At 35.4% G+C, this 26,570-nt stretch overlaps 1 protein-coding gene across 5 annotated transcripts in view; it reads left to right on the forward strand.

Moving 5' to 3' along the window:
- Nucleotides 1-19: 19 nt before the first annotated feature.
- The window catches only part of CCDC15 (coiled-coil domain containing 15), a 62,566-nt gene continuing 36,015 nt past the window's right edge, over nucleotides 20-26,570 (forward strand). For 2 of the 5 annotated variants that reach the window (XM_045521677.2, XM_045521676.2), the window contains exons 1-12: nucleotides 20-278; nucleotides 623-811; nucleotides 5,851-6,000; nucleotides 6,554-6,745; nucleotides 16,809-16,922; nucleotides 19,178-19,300; nucleotides 20,860-20,982; nucleotides 21,262-21,909; nucleotides 22,487-22,606; nucleotides 22,843-22,998; nucleotides 24,439-24,555; nucleotides 25,418-25,540. In XM_045521677.2, coding sequence (XP_045377633.2) covers nucleotides 632-811; nucleotides 5,851-6,000; nucleotides 6,554-6,745; nucleotides 16,809-16,922; nucleotides 19,178-19,300; nucleotides 20,860-20,982; nucleotides 21,262-21,909; nucleotides 22,487-22,606; nucleotides 22,843-22,998; nucleotides 24,439-24,555; nucleotides 25,418-25,540 — 2,046 coding nt within the window. In that variant the 5' untranslated portion in view covers nucleotides 20-278; nucleotides 623-631. The remainder of the gene's footprint in view (nucleotides 279-622; nucleotides 812-5,850; nucleotides 6,001-6,553; nucleotides 6,746-16,808; nucleotides 16,923-19,177; nucleotides 19,301-20,859; nucleotides 20,983-21,261; nucleotides 21,910-22,486; nucleotides 22,607-22,842; nucleotides 22,999-24,438; nucleotides 24,556-25,417; nucleotides 25,541-26,570) is intronic. The other 3 variants (XM_074357086.1, XM_074357087.1, XM_074357088.1) reach the window with 3 other exon arrangements.

Raw genomic sequence — 26,570 nt, forward strand, 5'->3', positions numbered from 1 at the left:
ACGCAAGCCCGGAAGGGGCGGGCACAAGGCCACCGAGGGGCGGGGTGGAGCGGAGTGTCCCGCCGGAAAGTGGCGGTTTGCTAGAGGCGGTTAGTTTAGAGTCTGTGGTGGTGTGAGTCTGTGGCTAGCTGCGGGTCTATACTAGGTCCGTGCTGTCTTAGCTGGAGTGGGACTCCCTGAGGCCTGAGAAACAGGCTGTTCTCTGGCCCCGGACTCCCCGGATTTCAGCGGTTCCCTCCGTTTGGATACCGATTATTTGGACTCTCCCTCAGACCCAGGTTCCGAGCCCTCTTGCCCTCTGGCTGCTACCGTCTTTCCCCCCTTTCCTACGTCGCTGTGCCACCCCTGGCACAGTCTTCGTTTTCTCAGTCAGATTCGTTTTTCTCTCCCCTCTTATCCCCGTTCCTTTGGAGGGCTGTGTTTAAACGTTTCCTTACTTCTTCCTTCCCCCTTCTCTGCCCTTCTTTTCCCTTTCTCCAGAATCCTTTTTCTTCGACTCCCTGCCAGGCTACTGCTTCCTCCAAGTTTTCTCTCCTTTTCAGGAGCCTGTGGTATATGTGTTAGGACGTTGAGCTTTTAAGGCGGTTGTTTGACGTTTTTAAGCTTTTCCTCTTTTAACCAGTTGTCATAGATGCCAGGAAGTATGGCCCCCCTCAAGAAGACTCGAAATACCACAAAGTTGCCTCTGGCTTTAAACCCCCTGAAGAGCAAGGACGTATTGGCAGTGCTGGCTGAGAGGAACCAGGCCGTAGTACCAGTAGGGGTTTGGGTGGAGCCTGCCCCGCTAAATAGTTCGGAAGTCCCGGCATATGTGAGTGTCATTTTGATCTAAATGTGGTGGAGGCCCTCCTCCGTCTTTCTTTTTATTAGCCTTCTCTTATCCCTGGTGCTCAGATAAGATGAACAGTCTGGGGATGCTGTTTCTATTCTGTCATAAATAGGTATGTTCTTGCATTAGGATTATAGAACAAATGTATTTGCCAAAACTTGCTGCTGCTTTAGTCGACATAATCAAATATTTATTACATATATCTATTTCAGTTTACTTCTCAAACCTTTTTTTGGATTTTTTTTTTAATTGAGTTATAGTCAGTTTACATACTTCTCAAACTCTTGATTTCCTGCTAAGCACAAGACAGGCACAGTCTGTATCTTCCAGACACTCTACTATGTAGTAGGGATAATATCCATGGTTAATGTAACATTGATTGCTTAAAGTTTATAAGTTTCATAAGGGAGAGTCAGTAAGGTTCAGATACAGTAAGAGAATAAAGGAGGAATAGATTAATTCTGACTGGGATTCTGAAAAAGTTAAACTAAATTTCATGAGGACAGAGACCTTTATGTTTTGTTCATTCCTGTACTGGCCTACAGCAAGTCTTCAGTAAGTATTTGTTGAATGAATGAATGAGGAAATATACTTTGTGTTAGTCCTTAAAGAGTGGAAATGCTGTAGGTACAGATGGTAGGGAAAAGCATTTCAGATGAAGGGAAACTTTTGCAAATTTACATGTGTGCCTGTTTACAAGATAACTCTCGTAGTATTTATTAACACAAGGGGACAATTTTGTAAGTTTTTTGATAGTCTTTCACCAAATGGTGCCCCTTAGCTGTTTGTTCATATATTATTGTGGCACTTACTACGTTATTGTAAGTTGTTTACACATGTACTTTTCTTGATGGAGCACGTAAATATTTATGGAATGCACAAAATGTGTAAAGGTCTTTGGAATGTATAGACAAGGTGCTGAACATGAGTTGAAAAGTATGAGGTAGGTTCTCTTAGTGGTCTTTGATCTCAGAGAAGAAATGAGACATGTTTAAAGTAAATGTTAAATAGCAATGCAATATCATGCATTCATTCATTTTATTTAAGTTTGTATATATGTATGTACATATTCATTCACTTTTTCCTATGCTATTTCCAGAAAGATTTTAAGAGTCTGAGTAGTATATGGTTAAGTGCTAAGACTATAGCGCTTAATCAAAGAAGAAAGATAGGACTTTGAGTTGATGTGACCCCTTTAATGAAGAATTTGGATAATCAAAAAAGAAAGGGGATGATTTTTCCAATTAAAGAGAATGGAGAGAGTAAGAAGTAAGCAACGTATATTCAGGATTTTAAAGGTAGGCTAGATTGATTGGAGTGGAAGGCTTAGAGGGGAATGGTGGTAGATAGGATTGTGGAAAATTGGAGTGGTAGGGAACCATAGGAAATTCTGGAGACAGGATTGACTTCATTTGTTGTTTAATATTTACAGATGAATTTCATGATCAAATAGTATTTTGATTAGCTTAATTGCTTTTAAGTTTTTAAAGGTGAGGGAGAGATTGACTCCTGGGGGACAAATTAGGATGTGACTGTAACAATTTAGGCATGAAGTATAACATTAAGACTCTGGTAAGGAATGTAGAGGGGAGGCCTTGAAAAAGAATGACTGAAGTGGAAATGAAAAGGGGTAAATTTAAGAAACACCTCAGAAAAATCAGTAAGATTTGGTACAAAGGTATTTTGATATTTAAATTATGACACCTCTTTTTAATTGCTCAAATTATGACATCTTTATAATGTCAATAGCATCAAAATGCCTAAAAACCACCAAGATTTTCTGTGTTAAAAAGAATTGTCTCAGCATTATGCTGTACACCAGAAACTGACACAACATTGTAAACTGACTATACTTCAATAAAAACATATATACACACAAAAAAAGAATTGTCTCATATTCCCACACATTAACTCAAAATATTGAAGTCTTGGAACATGTATAAACATGTCTCCTTTCCCTCATTTAAAAAATTCTGATCATTATCAGTCAAAGGCAATTTGATCAAGCATCTAATAAAACTCTTTATCACTTTAGCATATGTAGCCTGGAGGAATCCACCTTTATTAACAAATGTAGCTCTTGTCAGTTCAGAACAGAGGCTGAGTAGTCACTTCTAATTCTTGGTTACCCTAAGATCATGTCTGTTCGAAAGGGAAATGCCTAATCATTTTTGTCCCCAAGTTTCAAGGAGCTATCAGGATTCCTAAAAATGCCATAGTTCAGACTGCTCCCTGTAATTAGCATCCAAAGACACTGCTATCCTATTAGCATACCTGGCTATTGCATTATTTTACAGTTTATCTGATTATCTACTGTTGTGTAACAAACCACCCTAGAACCTAAAGGCATAAAGCAAGCAGTACTGTGTGTCAGCAGTTTGAGCAGGGCACAGTTGGGGTGGCTTGCCTACTCCAGTGTCTGAGCCCTAGTTGGGGTGGCTCAAATAGTTGATGATGTCTAGGACAACTTGACTGGATTCTGGCTGACAGTTGAATTTCTTGGCTTTTCTTTATCTGGCATCTCCTGGGATGTAATGTCCAAGGTGGCTTTCTCACTCACGTATCTGGTACTTGGACTAGGATGGCTAGAATGGCTGGGGGCTGGCGGGACATCTTTCTCTTTCCACATGGCCTCTCTACTTGGCTAGTGGGGACTTCTCAGCATGATGGTCTTAGGGTAGAATTCTTATCTGGTGGCTGGCTTCCCCTGGAGGGAGCACTCCAAGAGCCCGAAATGGAAGTTGCTTTATGACCTTGCCTGGGAAGTCATGGAGCCAAAACTTGCACCTCATTGTGTTGGATACACAGAGCCAGACCACATTCAGTTGGGGGATGACTGTACAAGAGTGTACATACTGGGAGGCTTGATTCATTGGGAGAGAAGGGGAAGATCATCTGTGGAGACTAACTACTACTTAATCTAAGTATCAGTTCCATCATATATAAATTATCCAAATGTGTTCATTAATTGTCGTGAGAAACACTTCATTCTATATCGCCCACTTGGATAGTCTATAGGGTGCAAAAAGTCTGTGAGGAGTTGGCTGTATAACTGAAACAATATAGTTGTCCTTCAGTGTCTGGGGGGGATTGTTTCCAGGACCCCCCTCCTTCTTTCCCCCATCTGAGGATACAAAAATTCGCGGATGCTCAAATCCCTTACAAAATGGCATAGTATATGCATATAACCTATGCACATCCTTCTGTATACTTTACCTCTAGAGTACTTATAGTACCTAATACAATATAGATGCTATGTAAATAGTTGCCTGTGCTTGGCAAATTTAAGTTTTGCTTTTTGGAATTTTCTGGGAGGTTTTTTTTTTTTTTTTTCCGATCCGTTGTTGGTTGAATCTGTGGATGAGGAACCTGTGGATACAGAGAGCTGATTGTGTTTATTTTTTTTTAGGCCAATATTTCTCAAGTTTGTTTGATTCTCAGAACCTCTTAACATCCCATAGGATAAGTGTTTTCAGGTTCTGGTTGCCTTACAGAATCGTGTTACTAAGAAAAATATGTTTCTAAAATATGGTACAATCTATCTTTGGTTTACACTTGAGATTTACAATTTGGAATCATTCATACACTTCAATAAGATGTTTGATACTCTCAAGGTGAGGGTAAAAGAGGGGCAGACAGAGACAATGGGAGTAAAAGAAGGAGGCAGAATGACTTAAGTTTGTCTGGGTCTTGAGTTAACTTGGGTCACTTGTTCAGGCTTTACTACATATGTCTCTTTTGGAATTATTTTGCGTAATTATTTGATATTTGTCTTATACTTCTCTAGTACTCCTATGGTACATACTCTTGTAGAATAGTTTTGGGATAGATTTCTAAAATTTTAATTTTAATTGGAATTTAAATTTATTTGATTTTGAGAATTTAATGACTGCTTTTCAAATAACGTGAGGCTCCCTTCAGAATTAGAACTTAAATCACTGTATTAGAAGAAGGGATAGATAGGAGGTATGATGATGGTTTCATTTAATTTGAAGATTCCTTACGGAAGTGAGACATAGTCAGGAGAAAAGCAGTGCAGTATAGAGCGTAAGTGTTGGAATCAGGGAGACTTCTACCTCTGCTATTTACCAGCTATAGGATCTTGGGCTACTACTAAAATTTAATCTTTCTGAGCCTAGGTTTCCTCATCTTGAACATAAATGATATAAGAATACCTACTTTTAGACGTAGTTTTGAGGATTCAGTGATGTAATATGATTAAAGTACTTGTAATAGATCTTTAGTAACAGTAATTGCTGTTATTATGATGACTATGTTGTTCAAAGCACTTAGAGGAGGTGAACAATGATCAAGGACTCAAATATGTTACTATGTTCCAGATTGTTTAGAAGGTTTTGGAATTGAGCATTGTATAAATATTCAATACCTTTGTATTCAAGGCTCTGTGTTGTATACCATAGAGGAAACAAAGGAGAATTGAATGCATTTCTTGCCCTCAAAGAATTCATAATCTGATAGGCGAGTTAAGAAGTATTATACTCAACGTTAATAAGAAAGAGAGGTGCTAGAAACGGGTATTAAGTGGTTTTGAAGACTGAGGAGGCCTTTTCTAGATGGAGATGACAGGAAGGTCATGCTAGGTTAAAAAGGAAGCGTGATTCTCATTTTATAATAGGATGTATTTGGTTAGTGGTGAGCAATCTGGTGTATCTGGACTATTTTACTCATTTTAGAAAATGTAACATAAGATAGGTTTGAATTGGTTCATTAAGAATTAATGAAGATACCTTTAGTCCTCAGTTCAATGAAAAATTAAGATTTGATTTGAGTGCTCACAGATTGCATTTTTTAGTTTGTGTTTGGTTTAAGTTCTTGGTACTCACTACCTAGGTCTGGATTATCAGCTCTGAACTCCTGTGGTTTCTTTACTGGGAATTTTGGATTATAGAAGTGAATTATTTTTTCAGATTGTATCCTGACTACTTTGTGTTTACAACAGAGTCCTAATGGGCAAAACTACTGACATTTAAGTTTATTTTCTATCTTTCATCTTTAAAAAGACTTCAGCATATATGATTGAAGAAGAACTAAAGGAACAGCTAAGGAAAAAACAAGAAGCTCTGAAGCATTTCCAGAGACAAGTCAAACGCCGAGTAAATCAACAAATTAGGCTGAGAAAGAAACAAGAGCTTCAGAAGTCTTATGAAGCAGTAAGTTGAAAAGGAGCGTAAGTAAAAACTGAATGGAAAGTGTGTTTGTTATGAGATGTGCTATTAGGCAGTAACAGAATCACCTTCTTTTGATTCTAGACTTTGTATACAACCTGACTTACTAGTGAGGGCAGTATATTTGTATATAGAGAAGCTGTTGTTTGTTTTCTCTGTTGTTCTGACTCCCTCTTTTGCTTTCACCAAATAGTTATAAACAATGTTGGAGTTTGGGATTGGGTTTTGAGTTCTGGCCTTGGTACCTACTAGCTATGTGACCTTGGGCTAATTACTTAAATTTTCTGGACTGTAGTTTATTTATCTGTGAAATGGGAATATGATACTTGTCTTACAGTGTTGTGGTGAGCATTAGATAACGTAGATTATTAGCACACAGTAGATGCCTGGTAAATGTTAGTTTCTTTGCTAGCTAAAGCTTTTGACTCCCCTCAACCCCAGTTTTAAATCTTTTGGGCTGATTATAGGCATTATTTGATTGCACTGACCTAGAGTGGAGTCTCACTAGAGGAATCTCACTCTTTCTTACTTCGTGTAGGCAGAAAAAGAAGGCTCTATAGCCATGCACTCTTCCAATCCATCACACTTAACTCCTAAAAGAACAAGCTTTTTTCCAAATACTTTGAATGCTGCTGTTGGAAGTGCTGGGTTACCTCCTTCCCAGATGCTTGAGGATGGAATGGAAGATAGAGAGAATCAGAATGAACTATTCCAACAACAAGCCCAGGCTGTAAGTACATATTCATTTTATGTCTTTTTTTTTCCCCAAGGTATATTAAACATACCTAGGCTACAATGTAGAGATTAGGTGGTGTCACATTTGACTTCACTTCTTATCACCTCCTTTTTTTGTTTTTACCTTTGTAAAGTGGGAATAGTGGAATGATGTTTATTTTTATATATATTTTAAATTTATATTTATTGGTAAGACACTTCAGAATCATCTAAAGAAAGGTGCCAGAGAGTTCGAAACTTATTAGAAAGAGCTTTAGGTCAAAGAATATATGCCAATTATACTGAAATTGTATTATGAGTAAGTTACTCTTAGTTTGTAGCATATGGACAAAAATAATTCCTAACCTCTATTGCAAAAAGGTTCAGTACATAATGGGGCTTTCATTCATTATTTTTGTTTCTTTTTCTGTCTTTCAATCCTGTTATCACAATAAATACATCTATAGGTCAAGTAATAATATAATAAATATATTCAGAATTCTTAATGTAACTTTTTAGTGATTCATTTTGTACACTTGATATTTAAAAATTAACCACCATGAGTAGACTCATCCACTCAAATCACTTGACGCCATCCAGTCAGCTCCCCCTTAGTGTACCTAAGCTTTTGTCCAGTTGATCATATTCTTTAACTCTGCTGTGGGAATAATTCTTCATCTTATCACTTTAAATTGTATTCCCAAAACAAAAGTGTGGAAATGATGATTATGTGAAAATAAAAGTTGTATAATTGCTAACATGCTTGGTCATAAGTATGAAGCAAATCTGATTGTGCTTTTAGTATAAGTAGGGAAAGCTTTATAAGCACGTGTTATATTGAAATACTTTAAGAAAAGATTTTTTCTTTGTCCCAAACTATGATTTTTTCCTTGTCGTTGTTTGTAGTGATCATTTTTATGATCATTTTCAATTTACTTTTTTAAGATTATGAACAATTTGTTGAGCAGATATTTATTGAGCCAGGTGCTGCATAAAATACAAAGGATAGAACATTGACTAAGACAGATACAGTCCTTGCTTTCATGGTGCTTGTAGCTATAAATCCCATTGTAGTGAGGATTTTACTTCATCTGTAATACGTACATAGACCACATCAACCCACAGATATTTGTATACTGTGTTTGTTAAACAATGTAGGCGAAATGTGAGATAGGACCCTTTGTGGATTTATATTTTCAAGTAGAGGTACAAAGCTAATAGACCCCCAATCTATTAGATAATATAGTGATATTTACTGTATTTAGTGATAAATTTGTGCCATGGGAGTTAAAATTTTTTGAATTCCAAGTAAATAGTTGGGGAAGAATTCCTGGAAGAGGTGAAATTGAGCTGTTTATTTTGAGTTGATAGACTGAATTGATTTCAAGAGAATTTTGAGATAGAAAGACCAGTTGAAAGTCTAGACTATGTCATGACCTTAGTATATTTGCTCTAAAGTGATAGGACCTTTCTTAATTGATAGTTTATAGAAGAGTGAATAACATAAAATGAGGTTAGGTAGGAGGAAATCAGGTTATGAAAAGCCTTAAATGTTACCAAAATTTAAAAAGTTTTTATACCTTGTTTTTTCTTAAAAGGAGATGAACTACTGAAGAATGTTCAGTGACTTAAAACTACTTTAAGCCTATAAACTTTTCCCCATACAATACCACAACAATAGATGCTGAAGTCTTTAATCTTGCAGTTTCTAGTGCAGTTTCTACCCACTAGATGTCACTAAGAACCAGACAGTGAGACGGTGTTCAGGCACTAACTGGTTTATCTAGAACTGGTTGAGTAAATAGTGAATGTGATTCACTTACTGAATGTTAGTGGACTTTTTAATTTTCTTGTATCTTGAAGTGATAGAAACAGAATCTTGGAGCTGAAGGGATTTTACAAGTTAATTTGATATATTGCAATATAATGATTTGACATCTGGAGTATACTTCAAGATAGTAAAAGGGTGAGGTGAAGTAGGGGCTTATAGATAGAACAGTATTATCCAGGAATTGATAATGTTAAAGTTGATTGATGTGTATGTGGGGGTTCATTACAGAATTCTGTCTACTTCCATATGATTGAGATTTCTAATATGTTTGAATTTATTTACATTTTAAATTAAATGTTAAAAATAAAATCTAGTCTAATCTTTCTCTAAGAAATTCTTTTCATAATGTCTCAAATATGTATCTGGCCATCCAGTTTCTGCTATAACTCTTACTATTGAGCAACTCACTACTTTTTAGATTGTTTATTTCATTTTTAAAGGGCTTGAAATTATTAGAAGTGTTTTTTTAATATATTGATTCAAATCTTCCTCCTATAGTTTTAGCCATTGGGCCCAGTTTTGCACTTTCAAGTAATAGAGAATAAATACCATGGTTATCTCTAAGAACACTTCAAGTATTTGATTATAGCTATCATTTTTCTCTGTTTGGATTTCTACATTCTTAATGCCTTCAGCCATTTTTCATAACGTGATTTCCAGATTACAATCTTGGTTGTTTATTTCTGAATGCTATTTAGTTTTTCAGTGCTCTTTTCAATATGACCCTCAAAACTGAACACAATGCTGTGCTCCAAATGTGATTTTGCTAGGACATTTGTTATTCTGCATCTTCACCCGATCTTCTACCTATATAATATTTGATATTACTCACTTGTTCTAGGATCAGATAACATTGGACACCTAAAGTTAGGAACGATAATCAAAGAAACTGGAAGAAATTTCAAGTGTTCCCATAAAATAGAACTATCCACCGACCGCCCCCGCCCCCCCCCCCCCCACCCTGCACCACCACTTTTTGTGAGGACTGACATTTATCTCTAAGGATGGGGTTTCTGTGATGTCTCCTGATGACTTCATTTTGGTGGAGAATTGAAGAACAACTGGTCATTATTTCATTCTCACCATATAATGAGTTTTTATTTATCTATAGACTAGGAAGTTTGCCACCATTTTCTTTCAGTATGTTATATCCAAGCCTTTTATTTGTTTCTCACTAAATCTTTTACCATTATGTTTTTTATTTTTATTCTCTCTTTATAATGCAGGTTTTTCAGCTTTTTCAAACTTGGAAATAACAATTTTGTAGTTAAGTAAAGGTTTAAGTAATGTAAAATAACCTACTAAATCTTCTATAATCTATCATTGAAAAAATTAGTGTTTCAGTTAGGCTCTTTTGACTGTAAGAATTCATGCTAGGGGAAAGTTTATTTTAAGAATATTCATGGGGTAATAAAGACTTAATCAGAAATGCACACAAATCCAAACTCCCTTAAGGAATCTGCAGTCCAAGAGTTTTTCTTGATCTGAGGTAGCTCCAATGATCCCAACAGCATGGGATCTTTGATCTTTGCATTATTAATAATTTAATCATTAACTTGATTGACTCAGTTGTTCTCATAGGGTCACCAACCTTCCCTGTTTGCCTGAGTTTGAGGGGTTTCCCAGGACAAGAGACTTTCAGTGCTAAACTGGGACAGGTCCAGGCAAACTGGGAGAACTGGTCACCCTGTGTCTACATGTGTGCTTCTCTCTTCTTTGCTTATTTTTCTACTACTAACTGGTATTCTCATCATCACAGCTCTAGAACTTTGAGACTCCTTTAGCCTCTTTTCTCCAGCTTAGGATCTTTGAGTCCAGTTCCTGTCTCTGACTTTCCTAGTTGATTATGTAAGATAAGGAATCTTTATTAGCCCATTCTGCCTTTTTTGCATAAGGTCTAGGTTACTGACCAGCCTCTAGCTTGGTTTGTCTACTTAATGATAAAAGAAAGCTAATATAGTTGATGTTTGTTGTATTGGTGTTCATGGGCTATACTGAGGGGCTAGTGTGATTGAAATTTTAATTGTATGGTATTTTTATGGCTATAGAAAAGTCTAAAACACTTAAAAATCAATATGTTATCTTTTGCAAATAAACTGTATTGTATGTGGGGAGAATTCAACTTTAGGTAGATTTTTATGGCATTAACCAAGATTTAAAATTGATATTAGGCCTCCATGACAATAAAATAGGTAAAATTCTATAAATGTTAGATCTCATCTATATTCTTTTCCCATGATCTATGTGTTATTACTACATTGTTTCATTTATATAATAACATATAAATTCTATTTTTCTAATCCCTAATTGAATAAATTAAAAAGAACTGAAGAAAATATGAACAATGAGTAGCAAACAATGTTGTTGTAGATATCTGTATTTGTCAAATTTTATTCTATATATTAGCTTGAAGTTTTAAATTTCGTTTTAATATATGATCATTGTTTTGCTTTAGATTTTAAGATTTAAGTCTCAAAATGTGTTTATATAATACATTTTTATTTTATCAGTCAGAACTCCCTTTGCTTATCGATAGTTATATTCGCTAGGTTTTCTATGTAATTATGAGTAAGTTATTTTCATCAGGGAATTTTTAAGTCACTCAGACTTAATCTCTAACTGATGGAGATTCACTGCCAGTCTTTGTTAATAACAACAGCTACAAAAGAATGAAAATTTTGTGTAAGTTTCTAGTGTATAGAAAAGACTTTTGGTCAAATTTTTTGTTTTGGGTAGGTACAACATATACACATACATATATTTAAACTTACACATGTTAATATGTATATACACATACAAAGGCATATATATAGATATATACATTCACATACACTCATAAATATGTGTAGTGATCACCATTATCTTACAATAGGAGAAATATACTTACATGCTTGTTCATTTTACATAATTTGATTTGTAACATCCCCCTATCTTCTGTGTTTTTGTTTAATGCTTATTAACATTAACTTTGGTCTTTGTAATAGTTTCCTGTGACTGCTGTAACAAATTACCCCAAACTTAGTGGCTTAAAATGACAGAAACTTTTTCTCTCACAGTTGTAGATGCCAGAAATCCAAAATCAGTTTCACTTAACCAAGATCAAGGTGTCTGCAGAGATACTCTCCTTCCACAGAGTTTAGGGAGAATTTGTTCCTTGACTTTTCTGGCTAATGTTCTTTGACTATTCCAGCTGGCATTCCTTTGCTTGTGGCCACATCATACCAATCTGTGCCTCTGTCTCCACATCACCTTCTTTGCTGTGTGTCATATCTTCCTCTACCACTCTTATAAAAACACTTGTAATGGCATTATTACCCATCTGGATAATCCAGGATTATCTCCTCATCTCAAGATCTTTAACTTAATCATATATACAAAGGCCCCTTTTCCTTATAAAGTAATATTTACAGGTTTCAGGGATTAAGACCTGATACCTTTGGCCATTATTCAGCCTATTACAGTCCTCATAGTAGGTCATTAAAAAGGCTTTTGGGTTGATTTGATAAAGGGTTATGGTAATGACAGAGAAACAGTTTGAATGTAATGTATAGTCCCAATGCTGGACCAATTGAAATATCCTGTTTGAGGGACTAAAATCAGTCTGTGACTCTAATAGAGGTTTGGACTTGATGGGAAATGACTATAATTTACAGATATAAATAACAAATACTTTATGATTTTTACTAATAGTGAGTTAGAGATAAAAACACACTCTTTCACTACCAGCCCAGTTTCCTTATAGCAAGTCACCTCTGTTTCATCCTTGCTTCTAGAAGTCCTAGCCATAGCAGTCAGGCAAGAAAAAGAAATAAAAGGGATCCAAACTGGAAGAGAAGAGGTAAAATTGTCACTATATGCAGATGACATGTACTATATATGGAAAATCCTAAAGACTCCACACAAAAACTACTAGAGCTGATAAACAAATTCAGCAAGGTAGCAGGATACAAGATTAACATACAGAAATCTATTGTATTTCTTTACAGTAACAATGAAATACCAGAAAAGGAAAGTTTAAAAAAAAAATCTTTTTTAAACTCACATTAAAAAAAAAAAAGCATAGGAATAAACTTGACCAAGAAGGTGAAAGACTTATATGCAGAGAACCTTAAAACATTGATTAAGGAAAGTAAAGATGATTTAAAGAAATTGAAAGATACCCCCTGCTCTTGGATTGGAAGAATTAATATTGTTAAATTGGCCGTACAACCCAAAGCAATCTACAGATTTAATGCAATCCCTATGAAATTACCTAGGACATTTTTCATGAAATAGAATAAATAATCCTAAAATTTATATGGAATCATAAAAGACTCAGACTTGCCACAGCAATACTGAAGAAAAAGAACAAATCTGGAAGAATAACACTCCGAGATTTTGACAATACTACAAAGCTACAGTAATCAAAACAGCATGGTATTGGCACAAAAACAGACATATGGATCATTGGATCAGAATAGAGAGCCCAGAAATAAACCCGTGCACCTATGATCAACTAATCTTTGACAAAGGAGGCAAGAATATGCAATGGAGAAAAGACAGTCTCTTCGACAAATGGTTTTGGGAAAGCTGGACAGCCATATGTAAGTCAGCAAAATTAGAACACTCTCTCATGCTGTATACAAAAGTAAACTCAAAATGGCTTAAAGACTTAAACATAAGACAAGACACCATAAACCTCCTAGAAGAGAATACAGGCAGAACATTCTCTGATATAAATTGTAGCAGTGTTTTCCTAGGGCATTCTACCAAAGCAATAGAAATAAAAGCAAAAATAAACAAATGGGACCTAATCAAACTTACAAGCTTTTGCACAGCAACAGAAACCATAAATAAAATGAAAAGACAGCCTATGGAATAGGGGAAAATATTTGCAAATGATGTGACTGACAAAGGCTCAATTTCTAGGATATACAAACAACTCATACAACTCAATCCAAAAATGGACAGAAGACCTAAACAAACATTTCTCTAGTGCATACATGCAAATGGCCAATAGGCTCATGAAAAAATGCTCAATATCACTAATTATCAAAGAAGTGTAAATCAAAACTACAATGAGGTATCACCTCACACCAGTCAGAATGGCCACCATTAAAAAAACCCACAAACAATAAATGCTGGAGAGGGTGTGGAGAGAAGGGAATCCTCCTACACTGCTGGTGGGAATGTAGTTTGGTGCAGCCACTATGGAAAACAGTATAATGATTCCTTAAAATACTAAAAATAGACTTATGATCCAGCAATCCAACTCCTGAGCATATATCTGGAGGAAACTCTAAAAGATACATGCATCTCAATGTTCATTGCAGTACTATTTACAGTAGCCAAGACATGGAAGCAACTTAAATGTCCGTTGACAGATGACTAGATAAAGAAGTTGTGGTATATCTATATACAATGGCATACTATGCAGCTATAAAAATAAATAAAATAATGCTATTTGCAGCAACATGGATAGGACCTAGAGCTCGTCATACTAAGTAAACCAGTAGAGAAAGAAAAATACCATATGATATCACTTACATGTGGAATCTAAAAAAAATTACACAAATGATCTTATTTACAAAACAGGCACAGACTCATAGACATAGAAAACAAACTTATAGTTACCAGGGAAAAGGGGTGGGAAGTTTAAGATTTGGAGATACTAACTACTATATATAAAATAGATAAACAACAAGTTTATACTGTACAGCATGGGGAACTTTATTCAATATCTTGTAGTAACCTATAATGAAAAAGAATATGAAAATGAATATGTGTGTATATATATGAGCATACATATATATAAGCAATATATGTATAGTCTAAGTGCATCACTATGCTGTACACCAGAAATTAACACAACATTGTAAACTGAGTTTACTTCAGTTAAAAAATATTTTAAAATACACTCTTATTTTATATCTGTTATAACAGGTATTTTGAATCCTTGGTCACAGTGTGCAGGGCAATAATGTCTATCGTACTTGGCAATGAGTAAAAGCAGGCACGTTCATGGCTCTGTACTTTTTCATAACCTCAACTGCAGATATACTGTCTCTTTTTGCACTGTGATTAACTCTATCTTGACCCCTTTAGCCACCCTGCGCTAACCAAATTTAGAAGCTTTCCTCTTGGTAGAATAAAGAGTAGTGTTTCAAGCTGATTTCTCTGGCTTGAGGTATAGAGCTTCTAAAAGCAAGGACAAAAAAGAGGTGAGATGCTGAAAGGAAACTGGGCTGGTAGCAAGAGAGTGTGTTTTTAATCTCTAGCTCACTATAGTAAAAATCATAAAATGTTTGTTACTTCAATCATAATCATTTCCCTTCAAGGGAGAATTGATATCATTAAACTTCCACTGGGTGGGTTAGAACTGGTCCTGACTCTACTGTAATTTGATTGAGTAGTATAGGGATATGTGTTTCTTCCACATGTAGTACTTAGCCTAAAAAAATGGTACTTTGCTTATTTCTGTATTTTCCTTAAAGGAACATTCTGTACAGATTTGTGAAATGTAAAATAAGCTGTATTTCTGAAAAATGAATTGAAATAGGTGCTTAACTGAAATTGCTAGGTGGAGATAAGAAATGAACCAAAGTTAACATATTTAATATTAACATCTATTATCAGTTGTTACTCAGAGTACTTGAAACATTTCTGTTGAAATGTTTGAATTTGTGTCTTAAATTAACTTAGAAAGCCTTCCTGGAAGAGAGATTTGAGAAAAGGCTAAATAGTTAGAGTCTTCAAATGTTACAAGTGAAGAAGGGAGTCACGTAAATAGGAAAAAAGAGTTTTAGGGGGACTAGGAATAGAGTCTTCTTACAAGGAGTGATGAAAGTCATTAGGTACACAAGGACCACTTGAAGAACTCTATTAAGAAGATGGATACAAGGTAAAGAATATGTTGGTCAGTAATTTCCAAATTCAAACTTCTAGGTTCTGATATTTTTGTGTACGTACTTAATATAAAGCATACATTATTTTGATCTATTATAAATAAAATCACTATGGCCATTTATGTACAACTGTTTTTATGGAAATATGTCCTCATTTTTCTTAGATAAATACCTAAGAGTAATATGCTGGGTAATATAATAAATGTATGTTTAACTTTTTAAAAATCTGCCAAACTATTTCCAGAGTAGTTACAACATTTTATGTAACCCCAGCCATACATGAGAATTCCAGTCGCTCCATATCTTAACAACTAATATAGTCAGTCTTCTAAATGTTTGCCATTCTAGTGGATATGTAGTGGTATCTCATGGTAGTTTTAACCTAAATTTCCTTCAAGACAAATGCTGTTAAACATATTTTCATTTATTTGAGATTTTATATCTTATTTTGTCAAGTACCTGTTCAAATACATTGCCATGTGAAAAACTGGTTGTTTGCCTTATTGGCCAGGAGACATTCTTTAATTAATCTGTGTATTAGTCCTTTGTCACATATATGTGCTATGAAATTTTTCCTGTGTCTTGCCTTTTCATTGTTATAATGGAATCTTTTGAAGAGCAGAAGTTTTTCTTTTTGATGAAGGTCAGTTTACCAGTTTTATAACAGATCAAAACTGGAAACAACCTAAAAGTTGTAACAATAGCAGAATGGATAAGCAAACTTTGGTATATCCATAGAATAGAATATTGTTTAGCATTTTTTAAAAACTATATGCTGTATACAAAATGGATAAATCTCAAAAAACATGCTAAGCAAAGAAGCTGATAGCATGAGTACTTGATCTTTCTTTCATTTATATAGAATTCTATAAAACAAAAATATATGCTACTTTTTTTTGCCTAGTATTATGGGTGATGGGGTATTGATTGCAAAGGGAATATGAGGGAATATTTTGGGGGCTGTAGAAATGTTTTACATCTTGATTGTGATGGTGTTTACTTAAATGTATACATTTGTCAAAGTTCATCAAACTGTACAGTTAAAATTAGTGCATTTTACTTTATGCAAGTTAAACTTCAATAAAGTTATTTTGTTTCTTTTAGAAAAAAGCATACATTATTAAAAATGATTTGAGTAGCAGCACTGAAATCAAATTATGAAATTCAGTCTCTTAGAATAATGAAAATAATGTTGTAAGAACACTTATCAGCAGATCAGAAAGTCTCCTTTGCAAGTAATCCTCTTGTCTTCGGCCTGGCATTTTTTAATAATAGGGGCCTGTTTTCCTGTTGGAACACTTAATGATATTGGTATTAAGGCTTTAGCCTGTTTTTGTTTTCTTTTTTTCCCCTTTCCTTGGCAGCTTAGTCAAACCATGAAACAAGCACGTCACCAGCTGGCATCTTTTAAAACTGTGAATAAAAAAAATGCACCAGTGTTTCCAGATGACAGAAAGAAAAGCTTTCCCACCCAAGAGGTAAATTCAGTTCTAATGAATTATTTCTAAAAATACAGATAAAAATAGAGCTAAAGGTTTGTTTATATCTCAACACTATTTAGAACTGAAAAATAATTGGAAATAATCTTAATTATCTAATAGTAGGAAGTGGTTTAAAAATTATGACATATCCATTTATAGCTATTATCAAAAATATCGTCATTCAAAGAATATCTGAAGACAAGGGAACATGTCTGTGACATAAAAGTTAAGTGAAAAAAGTAGGATATAATATCTCAATTAAAAAAATTCATTCAATAAATATTTACGGAATGTCTACAGTTGCCAGGCATTGTTGTAGAAGCAGGACTTAGCAGTGGTGAAAAGACAAAGATCCTCAAGGAGCATCTCTGCCAGTAGGGAAGCATATAATGAATAAGCAGATAAATACAGAATGTCAAATGATAAGCGCTATGAAGAAAATGAAGCAAAATATAAGGGAGAGAATGCTGTGTGCACAGACAAAAGCCTGGAAAGAAATAGACCAAGAGGTTAATACTGATTATTTCTGGGCAGTGATACTACAGGTGATTTTTATTTTCTTATCTTGGTTTCCTTTACTTTAGAAGTTTTCCATAAGGTATGTATTTTACTTCTTAATCGGGAAGAAATCAGTAGCATTATTTTTTAAAAAGAAAGAAATTCTTTTGTTTCAAAATATAGAATATGGTTAGAGTGAACAATTGGAACTTAAATGTGGAGTTAGACTTAAGGAATATTTAAGCTGTGCTTGAAAATGACATTGTTTTGGTGCCTCCTTATTTCCATGTTCACAAATTTGGATGCTAAACTCATGTATTTTCCTGTGTTTACTTAATTTTCGGCATTAATTTCAAGTCTTGATAGGTAACATCTAGTAAAATGGGACATTAATTAGTCTTTTTTACTCTTTTCTTTTTATCATCAACTATTTCTTGTTTAGTTCTTTCTCAGTTTTGCTTCCTAGTTGGGCGTTTTTTAAAAAAACATTTTACTAGATTTATATATAAGTATATATTTTATTTTTGTATTTTTTACTTAAGTATCTCAATATAACCATCAAAAACGTTTGTCTCATATGTTTGCAGCTTGTAGAATACTAAATTATAATGTCTTCCTCTTCAATGATAATTAAGAAATTTATAGTTAAATGTAAAAAACAAGTGAGCATGGGTGTGTCCACATATAGCATTCCATCTTAGATCCATTCAGTTTGGTTACCTTTTTCTAGGATTGCCTTGTGTGACTCAAGACAGAGTTTCTTTCGTAGCTAAATTCTTGGCTTGGTTTCTTGACAATTTTCATACCTCTGCCATGGATTTTGCGTACTGTAATTTGGGCTATTAGACTGACTTCCCAGTACCGCTGGAAAGGGAGGTGATTGGACACAATCTAATTAAACCAGAAAAGAAAGGGTTATCAGATCCTAGAGACTAATATTTTATGTTGTGCAGATCATATTCAGACCTTTCAATTCATGTTTTTCCTGAAAGAGTACTATTCCTAGGTCTGACTGAAATAGTTATCCAGTAGAAGGCAGGAGGATTAAGTCTGAGATAACATCCTGGTATAAACCAGTTTTATACGTCAAAGGTGCCATTTAAGTGTAATTCATTATGATAATGATGATGAATTCAGACTAGCTGCTTGCTTCCAAAGAATGCATGTGTGTTTTTCAGGTAAAACATCAGAAACAAATCTACTCCATAAAATTGAGAATGATCTAAGAAATTAGTGAAAACTTTATTACTTATGTTAATTATGTAGTCTTTCCTTCAAATTTGAATAGTTTTCTACTGACGCATTTATGTGAAGGAGGAACCTGCTAGTCAGAAAGAGAAAAATCTATAACCCAGTTGAACTCTGGTTTCATTTTCTTTTTAGAATTGCTTTTACTGACATTAGAATCTATCTGGTTGTTATTGTTGTTCCAGATTTGGAGATACACATAGATGATATATTTGCTTGCCCACTGTTAGATTGCCAAGTCAAAATTATAAGCCTTCTGAAATTGTTACTGGCTAGGATAGGGGCAAATTGTCATTTATAAAGTTAACATATTCTCCTACTGGCCCATTTCACTCCATATGTTTGATATGTGGGTGATTTGTGTGCAGAATAGAACTCACTATTCTGTATTAGACTTACATAACCTGCTAAGACTGCTCCAGCTTTCATAAAAACTCAGTTTAGTGTCATGAGCATAGTACTTTCTGTAGACCATTTATATTTGCACTGATTTTTCTTTTTTTCAGGAAGTACCTTGTAGGAAACCAGCATTCATCAAGATAAATATAGGAACAAGTGGAAAATTGCCCTTTGAGGTCCAACAAGATCTTTTAACTCCTGTACATGACCAGAAATTTATGGAAGATCAGGTAGGGAAATATAAAGAGTAGAGGGGAAAAATTGCCTTGTTAGAACTATCCACAGCTAATCAAGGATGGGCTTAAGGATTAAGATTATAATGCCAATAATTGTTTTTTCCTAACAGTTTTATTGAGATACAATTCACATGCCACACAATTCACCCATTTAAATTGTACAATTCAGAGGTTTTCAGTATATTCACAGGGTTGTGCAACCATCACCACAATCTAATTTAGAAGATTTCCTTCACCCTTAAAAGAAACCCTATACTCACTAACTGTCACTCCCCAGTCCCTCCTTGTCCCTACCCCAAGTACTAAGCAACTGCTAATCTACTTTCTGTCTCTGTAGATGTACTTATTCTGGGCATTTCATATAAATGGAATCATATAATATAGAATCTTTTGTGACTGACTTCTTTCACTTTGCATAATGTATTCAAAGTTCACATTGTAGAATGTATCAGTATGTTAGTATAACACACTTGGTATATCCATTCATTAGTTGATGGACGTTGGGTTGTTTCTGCTCCTTGGCTTTTATGAATAATTGTTCTATAAGCAGTTGTGTACATGTTTTTGTGTAGACATTCATTTCTCAAGTAGTGGAATTTCTAGGTCATATGGTAACTCTGTTTAATGTTTTGAGGTACTACCAAGCTATTTTCCATCAGCAGCATATGAGGGCTCCAGTTTCTCCACATCCTCTTCAGTACCTGCTCTTGCCCCTCTTTTTCATCATAGCCATCTTAGTGGGTGTGAAGTGGTATCTCACTGTACTTTTGATTTATATTTTCCAGATGACTAATGATCTTGAGTATCTTTTCATGTGCTTATTGCCCGTTTATATATCTCTCGTGGAGAGAATGTCTGTTCAAAGGTAGTGTCCATTCTTTAATTGGGTTATTTGTCATCTTGTTATCAAGTTATAAGAATTCTTTGTATATTCTGGATTCAAGTTCCTTATTAGGTACATGATTTGCAAATATTTTCTCCCATTCTGTGGGTTGTCATTTTACTTTCTTAGTGCCATCATTTGTAGCCCAAAATTTTAAGTTTTGGTGTAGTTTAATGAATATTTCCTCCTATATGTTCTTCTAAACATTTTATTATTTTAGCTCTTATGTTCAGGTCTAACTATTTGGAGTTAATTTTTGTGTATGGTGTGAACTCTTCGTTCTAACTTAAAATTCTTTTGCACGTGGATATCCACTTGTCCCAACGCCATTTATTGAAAAAAACTATTCTTTCTTATTGGATTGTCTTGGTACCCTTGTTGAAAATCAACTGACTGTAAATATGAGAATTGCTATCTTAACAATATTGTCTTCTGAGATTCATGACCATGCAGGGGAGGTCTTTCTTTGATTTCTTTCAACAGCATTTTGTAGTTTTCAGTGTACAGTCTTGCACTTCTTTTGCGATGTCCTGTTTTTATATTTGACTATAATGACCTACTGAAATTATATTATTAGTGTGCTGAGGCCTAGGATTATATTACAGTCACATTGTTTCTACCTCTAGAGGTACATCTGGATTTTTCTTTCCTATTTTTGTTTGTTCCTTAGGAATCTGACTCTGAGGAATCTCCATCTATTATGATAGATAAGAAAGGGAAAGAGAATTTGTCTTGGGGGGACCAGCAGGATCTCCTTTCTGAAGACAAGGATATAACTTTCAACAGAGTTCAGGTAAAGCAGAGTGAGATAGTATAATAGAATAGTAGTGTAATTAGTGTAATAGAAATTAAACTAATTGTGATTTGGACTAGGGATCTGACATTTTTGTACTGGTTTTGGATTGTAGATTTAGGTTCTGTTGGGTTGAACAAAGACTAATTTTGCATTTTATTCTAGTAATTTGTTTGACTACCATATTCTTTTAAGATTATTTTAGGAATCTTGCAAAAAACCTGGAGTGTTGCTGCTACTACCTGGCGTTCTATATTTGATGTTTATGTTCACTTTTAGAAAGTACAATTCAAAAATCCATTATCTGCTATGACAGAAGAGAAAGAGGTAGAGCAGTTACGTCAGGATATTTTGCCAAAAGCCCAGGATTATCTTCCAGAAGCCCAAGGAGATCTGCTGCAATCCCAGGGTGATTTGATAGACATCCAGAGTGTTGAACTGGAAGCCTGGAGTGTTGAGCCAAGACCCAGTACCCAGGATATGGAGCTGGAAGGCCAAGCAGTTAAGCCCAAAGCCCAGGCTGTTAAGGCAAAAACTCGGAGTGTTCTGCTGAAAACCCAGAGTGTTGAACTAGAAGAGGGGAATATTGTTTTGGAAGGCCAAGGTTTTCTACCCCCAAACCAGGCTTTTCTACACACAGGTGAGGATTTTTCACCCAAAGACCAGAATATTTTACTTGAATGTCCAGAACAGGATTTTCTACCCAAAGACCAATGTGCTTTACCCAGAGACCAGCATGTTTTCCCCAAAGACCAGAATATTCTACCCACATATCAGGACCATCATTTTCTAACTGAAGACCAGAATATTCTACCCAAATGTGAGGACCAGGATTTTCTGCCCAAAGACCAGCATGTTCTCTCCACAGACCCAGAATATTCAACCCAAAACAGATGTCAGGACCAGAATTTTCTACCCAGAGATGAGGTAAAATAGAGTGGAAAGAGATATAACAAAAAGAAATAAGTTCCTTAAAGCTTGTAGTGGGATTTACAAGGACTATATTGCAGCTGATTTGGAGATCTATGGTTGGAAAAAAATCGTTTCCTGATTGATTTCTCAGATGTTCAGGGTTCTTATTAAGTGTTAAAGTATTATTAGCAGCATATTACCCCTGTCTGGACAATTTACTTGTTTAAAAAAATCTTCTTCATTAGAAAAAGTATTTCTTGCAACCATCATCTGCTTTGACAGCAGAAAGATGAAGAAAAGAGTGGCCCACAAGTGTCCAGCAGTAACTTTTACCCAGATTCCAAGGCCAGTCCTCCACCAGAGATCAGTTAGACCAAAAGGAAGAAGAAAGGGATCAACAGGAAGTAAATTACTAGGGTTGTGGCTGGGCTTGTATGGAATAGTGTATAGTGTTTTGTTTTATTCCATAATATGCTTAGTTACACTATGACCTCAGTTATTTCCTAAATTCTCACTGCAGCCTGAAGTATTATTGATTAACCTGTCTTTCTTAACTGAACAACTGATAATTTTGTATTTTTTTCTTTCTTAGAAAGCAAATTTAAAGCAACCAACATCAATTTTGACAGGTAGGAATGGAAGTGAGGCATTTCCTCTGGATGTCCATCAGGATCTACACAGGCATCAAGATGAGGCCTTCACCAGGGGCAAGGTAGAGCAGAAAAAGGAGTGAGACCATTGGGAACTGAATTGTTTAGAGCTTAGTTTGGAACTTTCAAAGATTGTTCTCAGCTAGACTTCAGAACTGACAAAAAGTATTATTCCATAATGTTTCACATTATCTGGAATTTAAAAAATGACTGTAAGGCTCCCAATAAAGCCTAGAATATTATTGTTTCCGTGTTACTCCCACTGGACAATTTACAGTTTGTGTTTTTTCTCTTTTAGAAGGTGCGCTTCAAGGAGTCGTGTTGTGATATGACAAGTGAGAAAGAGAGAGACCCTTCTCTGGCAGGTTATCAGTATCTGCCTCCTAAACTTCAGGATCAGGCCTTCATCAGAGATGAGATAGAGCAGAATCAAAAAGAGATACAAAGAGATAAAGTAACTGGATTTTGTATATTTTCAACAACTGGACCCTTGTTTATGGAACTGTATCAGTCAAATCAGTTTTGTCGTTCAGAAGGCTGATAAATCACATTTATATTGTTATTGTGAAATCAGACTATTTTAATTTACTAAGATTATGCTACAACTTTTGCTGAAGCTCACATTATTACCACAGGCACACCACTCTTACATGAACAACATAGGAAGAATTAGCAGATCCCAAATTACTTAAAACTTGGAGGCTTTGTCAGACTAGTCTGTACATGGTTTAGGATTAAAAATTAAGATCTATAGAGTTGAGCTGAAGTTATAACATCCTCATTCAAATCAGAATGTATCAGAATAGCCTCACCTGGTAGCATTTCCCTGGAGTTCTCACTGAAGCCTACAGTATTAAGATTAGCCTTGGTTAGATGATTTGTTTTGTTTTTGTGATTCCTTTTGAGCATGTTTCTGAAGCTACTGTCATCTTTTATGAGAGGAGAGGGATGAATTGGCTCTGGAGTATCATCAGTACGTTAAAGCTAAAATGCAGGACAAAGCCTTCCCTAGAGGGCAGGTAGAGCAGAATACAGTGGGAGAGATGAAATTACCTAAGATTTGGGTTGGAGCTTGTCAAGCTTGCTTGTATGTAGGTTACACAGAGTTAAAGCTTCTAGAGCTAGGCTAAGAATATGATATCTTCAGTTATTTCAGAATGGGCCAGATCTAAAGGGTCCAGTGAGAAAACATACCTCTGTCATTTGGACTAAATAAGAGATAGGTTTTATATAATATTGATTGGTTAACAGTAAATCGTTTTTCTTAAACTCAAATCCTTCAGCAAATTTGACCTTAGACATTTAGTCTTACAAATACTGAAGGAATTCTACTCTTGGCCAACTGAAGCAGTACACGAAAACCAGACATCCAGTTTGCAAACCAATTGTGATGAAGGACAAAAGCTGTTTGCCACCTCAAAACTTCTTGAACTTCACTACTTCTGGTGTTTGTGTTGGAGTTATTGGGGACATTGAGTAGGAGTACTTGGGGAAATGGCACAAGTTTGTTTCCTTGCTTTACCTGAGAAGATGCCAGTAACATTATAAAAATATTGCCTGTTGTCTTATCTTCTTCCAAATGTGTTGTTGAATAAAAAATTGCCCCATGGGGAAAAAAAAGTCAGAATAATCTGGGATTTGCTTTAAAATACTCCAGTAAAAAGGTGGGAAAAGAGATAGGTGGAAAAACAAGATATTATATCCTGGGATTCATTATACTGTTTTTTCCCACTTTGATGTATATTTAGAAATTTTTATATTAAAACACACATGCACACCCCTGTTATCCCCGCCTAATATCATTATTTTGGGGTTGTCACTGAAGTCCACAGTATTGTCACTAACCTATCATTTCTGTTTAGACAATTAGTTTTGTATTTTGTTGTTCCTTTAGAACAAGTATAGCAAACAACCCTCATCTTTTGAGAAATGGGAGATTGAAAAAGGAATTGCTTCTGGAGTGCCATCGATATGTTTCACCCAGTGTTCAAGACCTAGCCTCTCCCAGACAGTAAGTAAAGTAAAATATAGTAAGGAGTAAGTAACAGAGACTAAATTGCTTAGGTTTTTGTTCAAGATTGACAGGGCAATGTAGTAACTGCTTCAGGGGTTTAGTGTTAAGGTCAGTAACAACGGGCAAAGATATAATGTCCTTTTGTTCCGTGACCATTCTGCCCTGTTGAAACTTCTTCAGGCCTCTTCACTGGAGCTTTTACTGTTGCCCTGGCATGATGCTACTGCTTGGACAATTGTGGTTTTCACTGTTTATGTTGTCTTTTAGCACAGGAACTATGGGCAGGCCTCACCTAATATGACAGATGAGAAGTGGAGAAAGGAGTTATTTCTGGAGCACCATGAATATGTTTTACATGAAATCCAGAATCCAGGCTCTGCCAGAGAGCAGGTAGAGCAGAGTATAGTAAAGAGTAAGCAGTGAAAGTCAGTTCACTAGAGTTTGATACGGACTCACCAGAGCTACGCTTTTAACCCCAACAATGATAATAGTGTTATCTTTTATTGCCAACTATATTAATATTATTATGAATAACGGCTTAAGTTCATTAAGCATTTACCGTAGCCAAAATGGTTCTAGAACTTTGTATCCATTGTCTTATTTAACTTTCACAATAACCCTGGGATATAGATACTATTATTATCCTTGTTTTGCAGAGAGAGAAACTCAGGATTGCTTTGCAGATACAGTTAAGATCCACAGTAGTGGCACGAAGTATAATGTCTGCTTTTATGCTGTAATGCACCAGACTGTTCTGACTTGTTTAGATTACGTCAGGGGTATCCCTGCAGCCTAAGGTATTTTTACTACCATTATGTCACGGCTCACACAATTTGGTGAATGCTTTTGTTTCTTTTAGAGCTTATATTCCAAACAGCAGCTGTCTTTTGGAAGAGCTGAACAGTGGCAAGATGATTTGCTGCTGGATGGCCATCACCATCGTCCACCCCAGAACCAGAGAGAGGTTTCCATCAGAAGACAGGTAGAGCAGACCATAGAGGATGAGCAGTAGAATTTAGATAGTTTTATTGGTACCTGCTGAGCTGGAACAGTAAGGCTGAGCAAAAAAAAAGATTCTTGTTTTATTTCATAGTGTATAAAACCTATCCTGACCCAAGATTACTTTAGGGCTCTCTCTGAAGCCTAGGGCATTGTCAGGAGCAAATACTGCCTATTTGAAAAATTATATTTTCTTTGTATGGTCCTTTATAAAAGATGTATTTCTGGTGGCCGTTGTCTTTTATGGTGTGAGAAGGGAAGAAATAACTGGTTTCCGAGAGGGAAGGGTTAGGAGGATCTTCCACCCAACGGTCAGAACTAGATCTCCATCACCCGCAAAGGTTCTACACCCGTTAGCAGCCACTCACTCCTTTTTCCCCCTTATCTCCCCCTCCCAGCCCTAGGCAACCACTAGTCTACTTTCTGTCTATAGATTTGCCTATTCTGGACATTTAATATAAATGCGCTCATGGAATATATGGCCTTTTGTCACTGGCTTCTTTCATTTAGCATAATGTTTTCGAAGTTCATTAACCTTGTAGCATGTAGCAGTGCCTCATTCCTATTCATTGGATAATACTTCACTGTATGCATATAGCACATTTTATTTGTTCATTCATCAGTTGATGGGCATCTGGATTGTTTTCACTTCTTGACTGCCATGAATAATGCTGTTTATGAACATTTGTTTACAAGTTTTTCTGTGATATATATTTTCATTTCTTTTGGGTATATACCTAGGAGGGAAATTGCTGAGACGTATAACCATATGCTTAATCTTTTGAGGAACTACCAAACTGGTTTCCAAAGTGGCTGCACTATTTTTCATTCTTACCAGCAGTATTATGAGGGTTGCAATTTCTCCACGTCCTCACCAACACTTGTTATTGTCTGGCTTTTTAATTATAGCTCTCTTAATGGGTGTGAAGTGGTGTCTCATTGTGTATTTGGTTTGTATTTTCTTGATGATTAATGATCATCTTTTTATGTGCTTATTGGCCACATGTATATCT

This window comes from Camelus bactrianus, chromosome 33 (assembly GCF_048773025.1).
Source record: "Camelus bactrianus isolate YW-2024 breed Bactrian camel chromosome 33, ASM4877302v1, whole genome shotgun sequence".
Taxonomy (NCBI): domain Eukaryota; kingdom Metazoa; phylum Chordata; class Mammalia; order Artiodactyla; family Camelidae; genus Camelus; species Camelus bactrianus.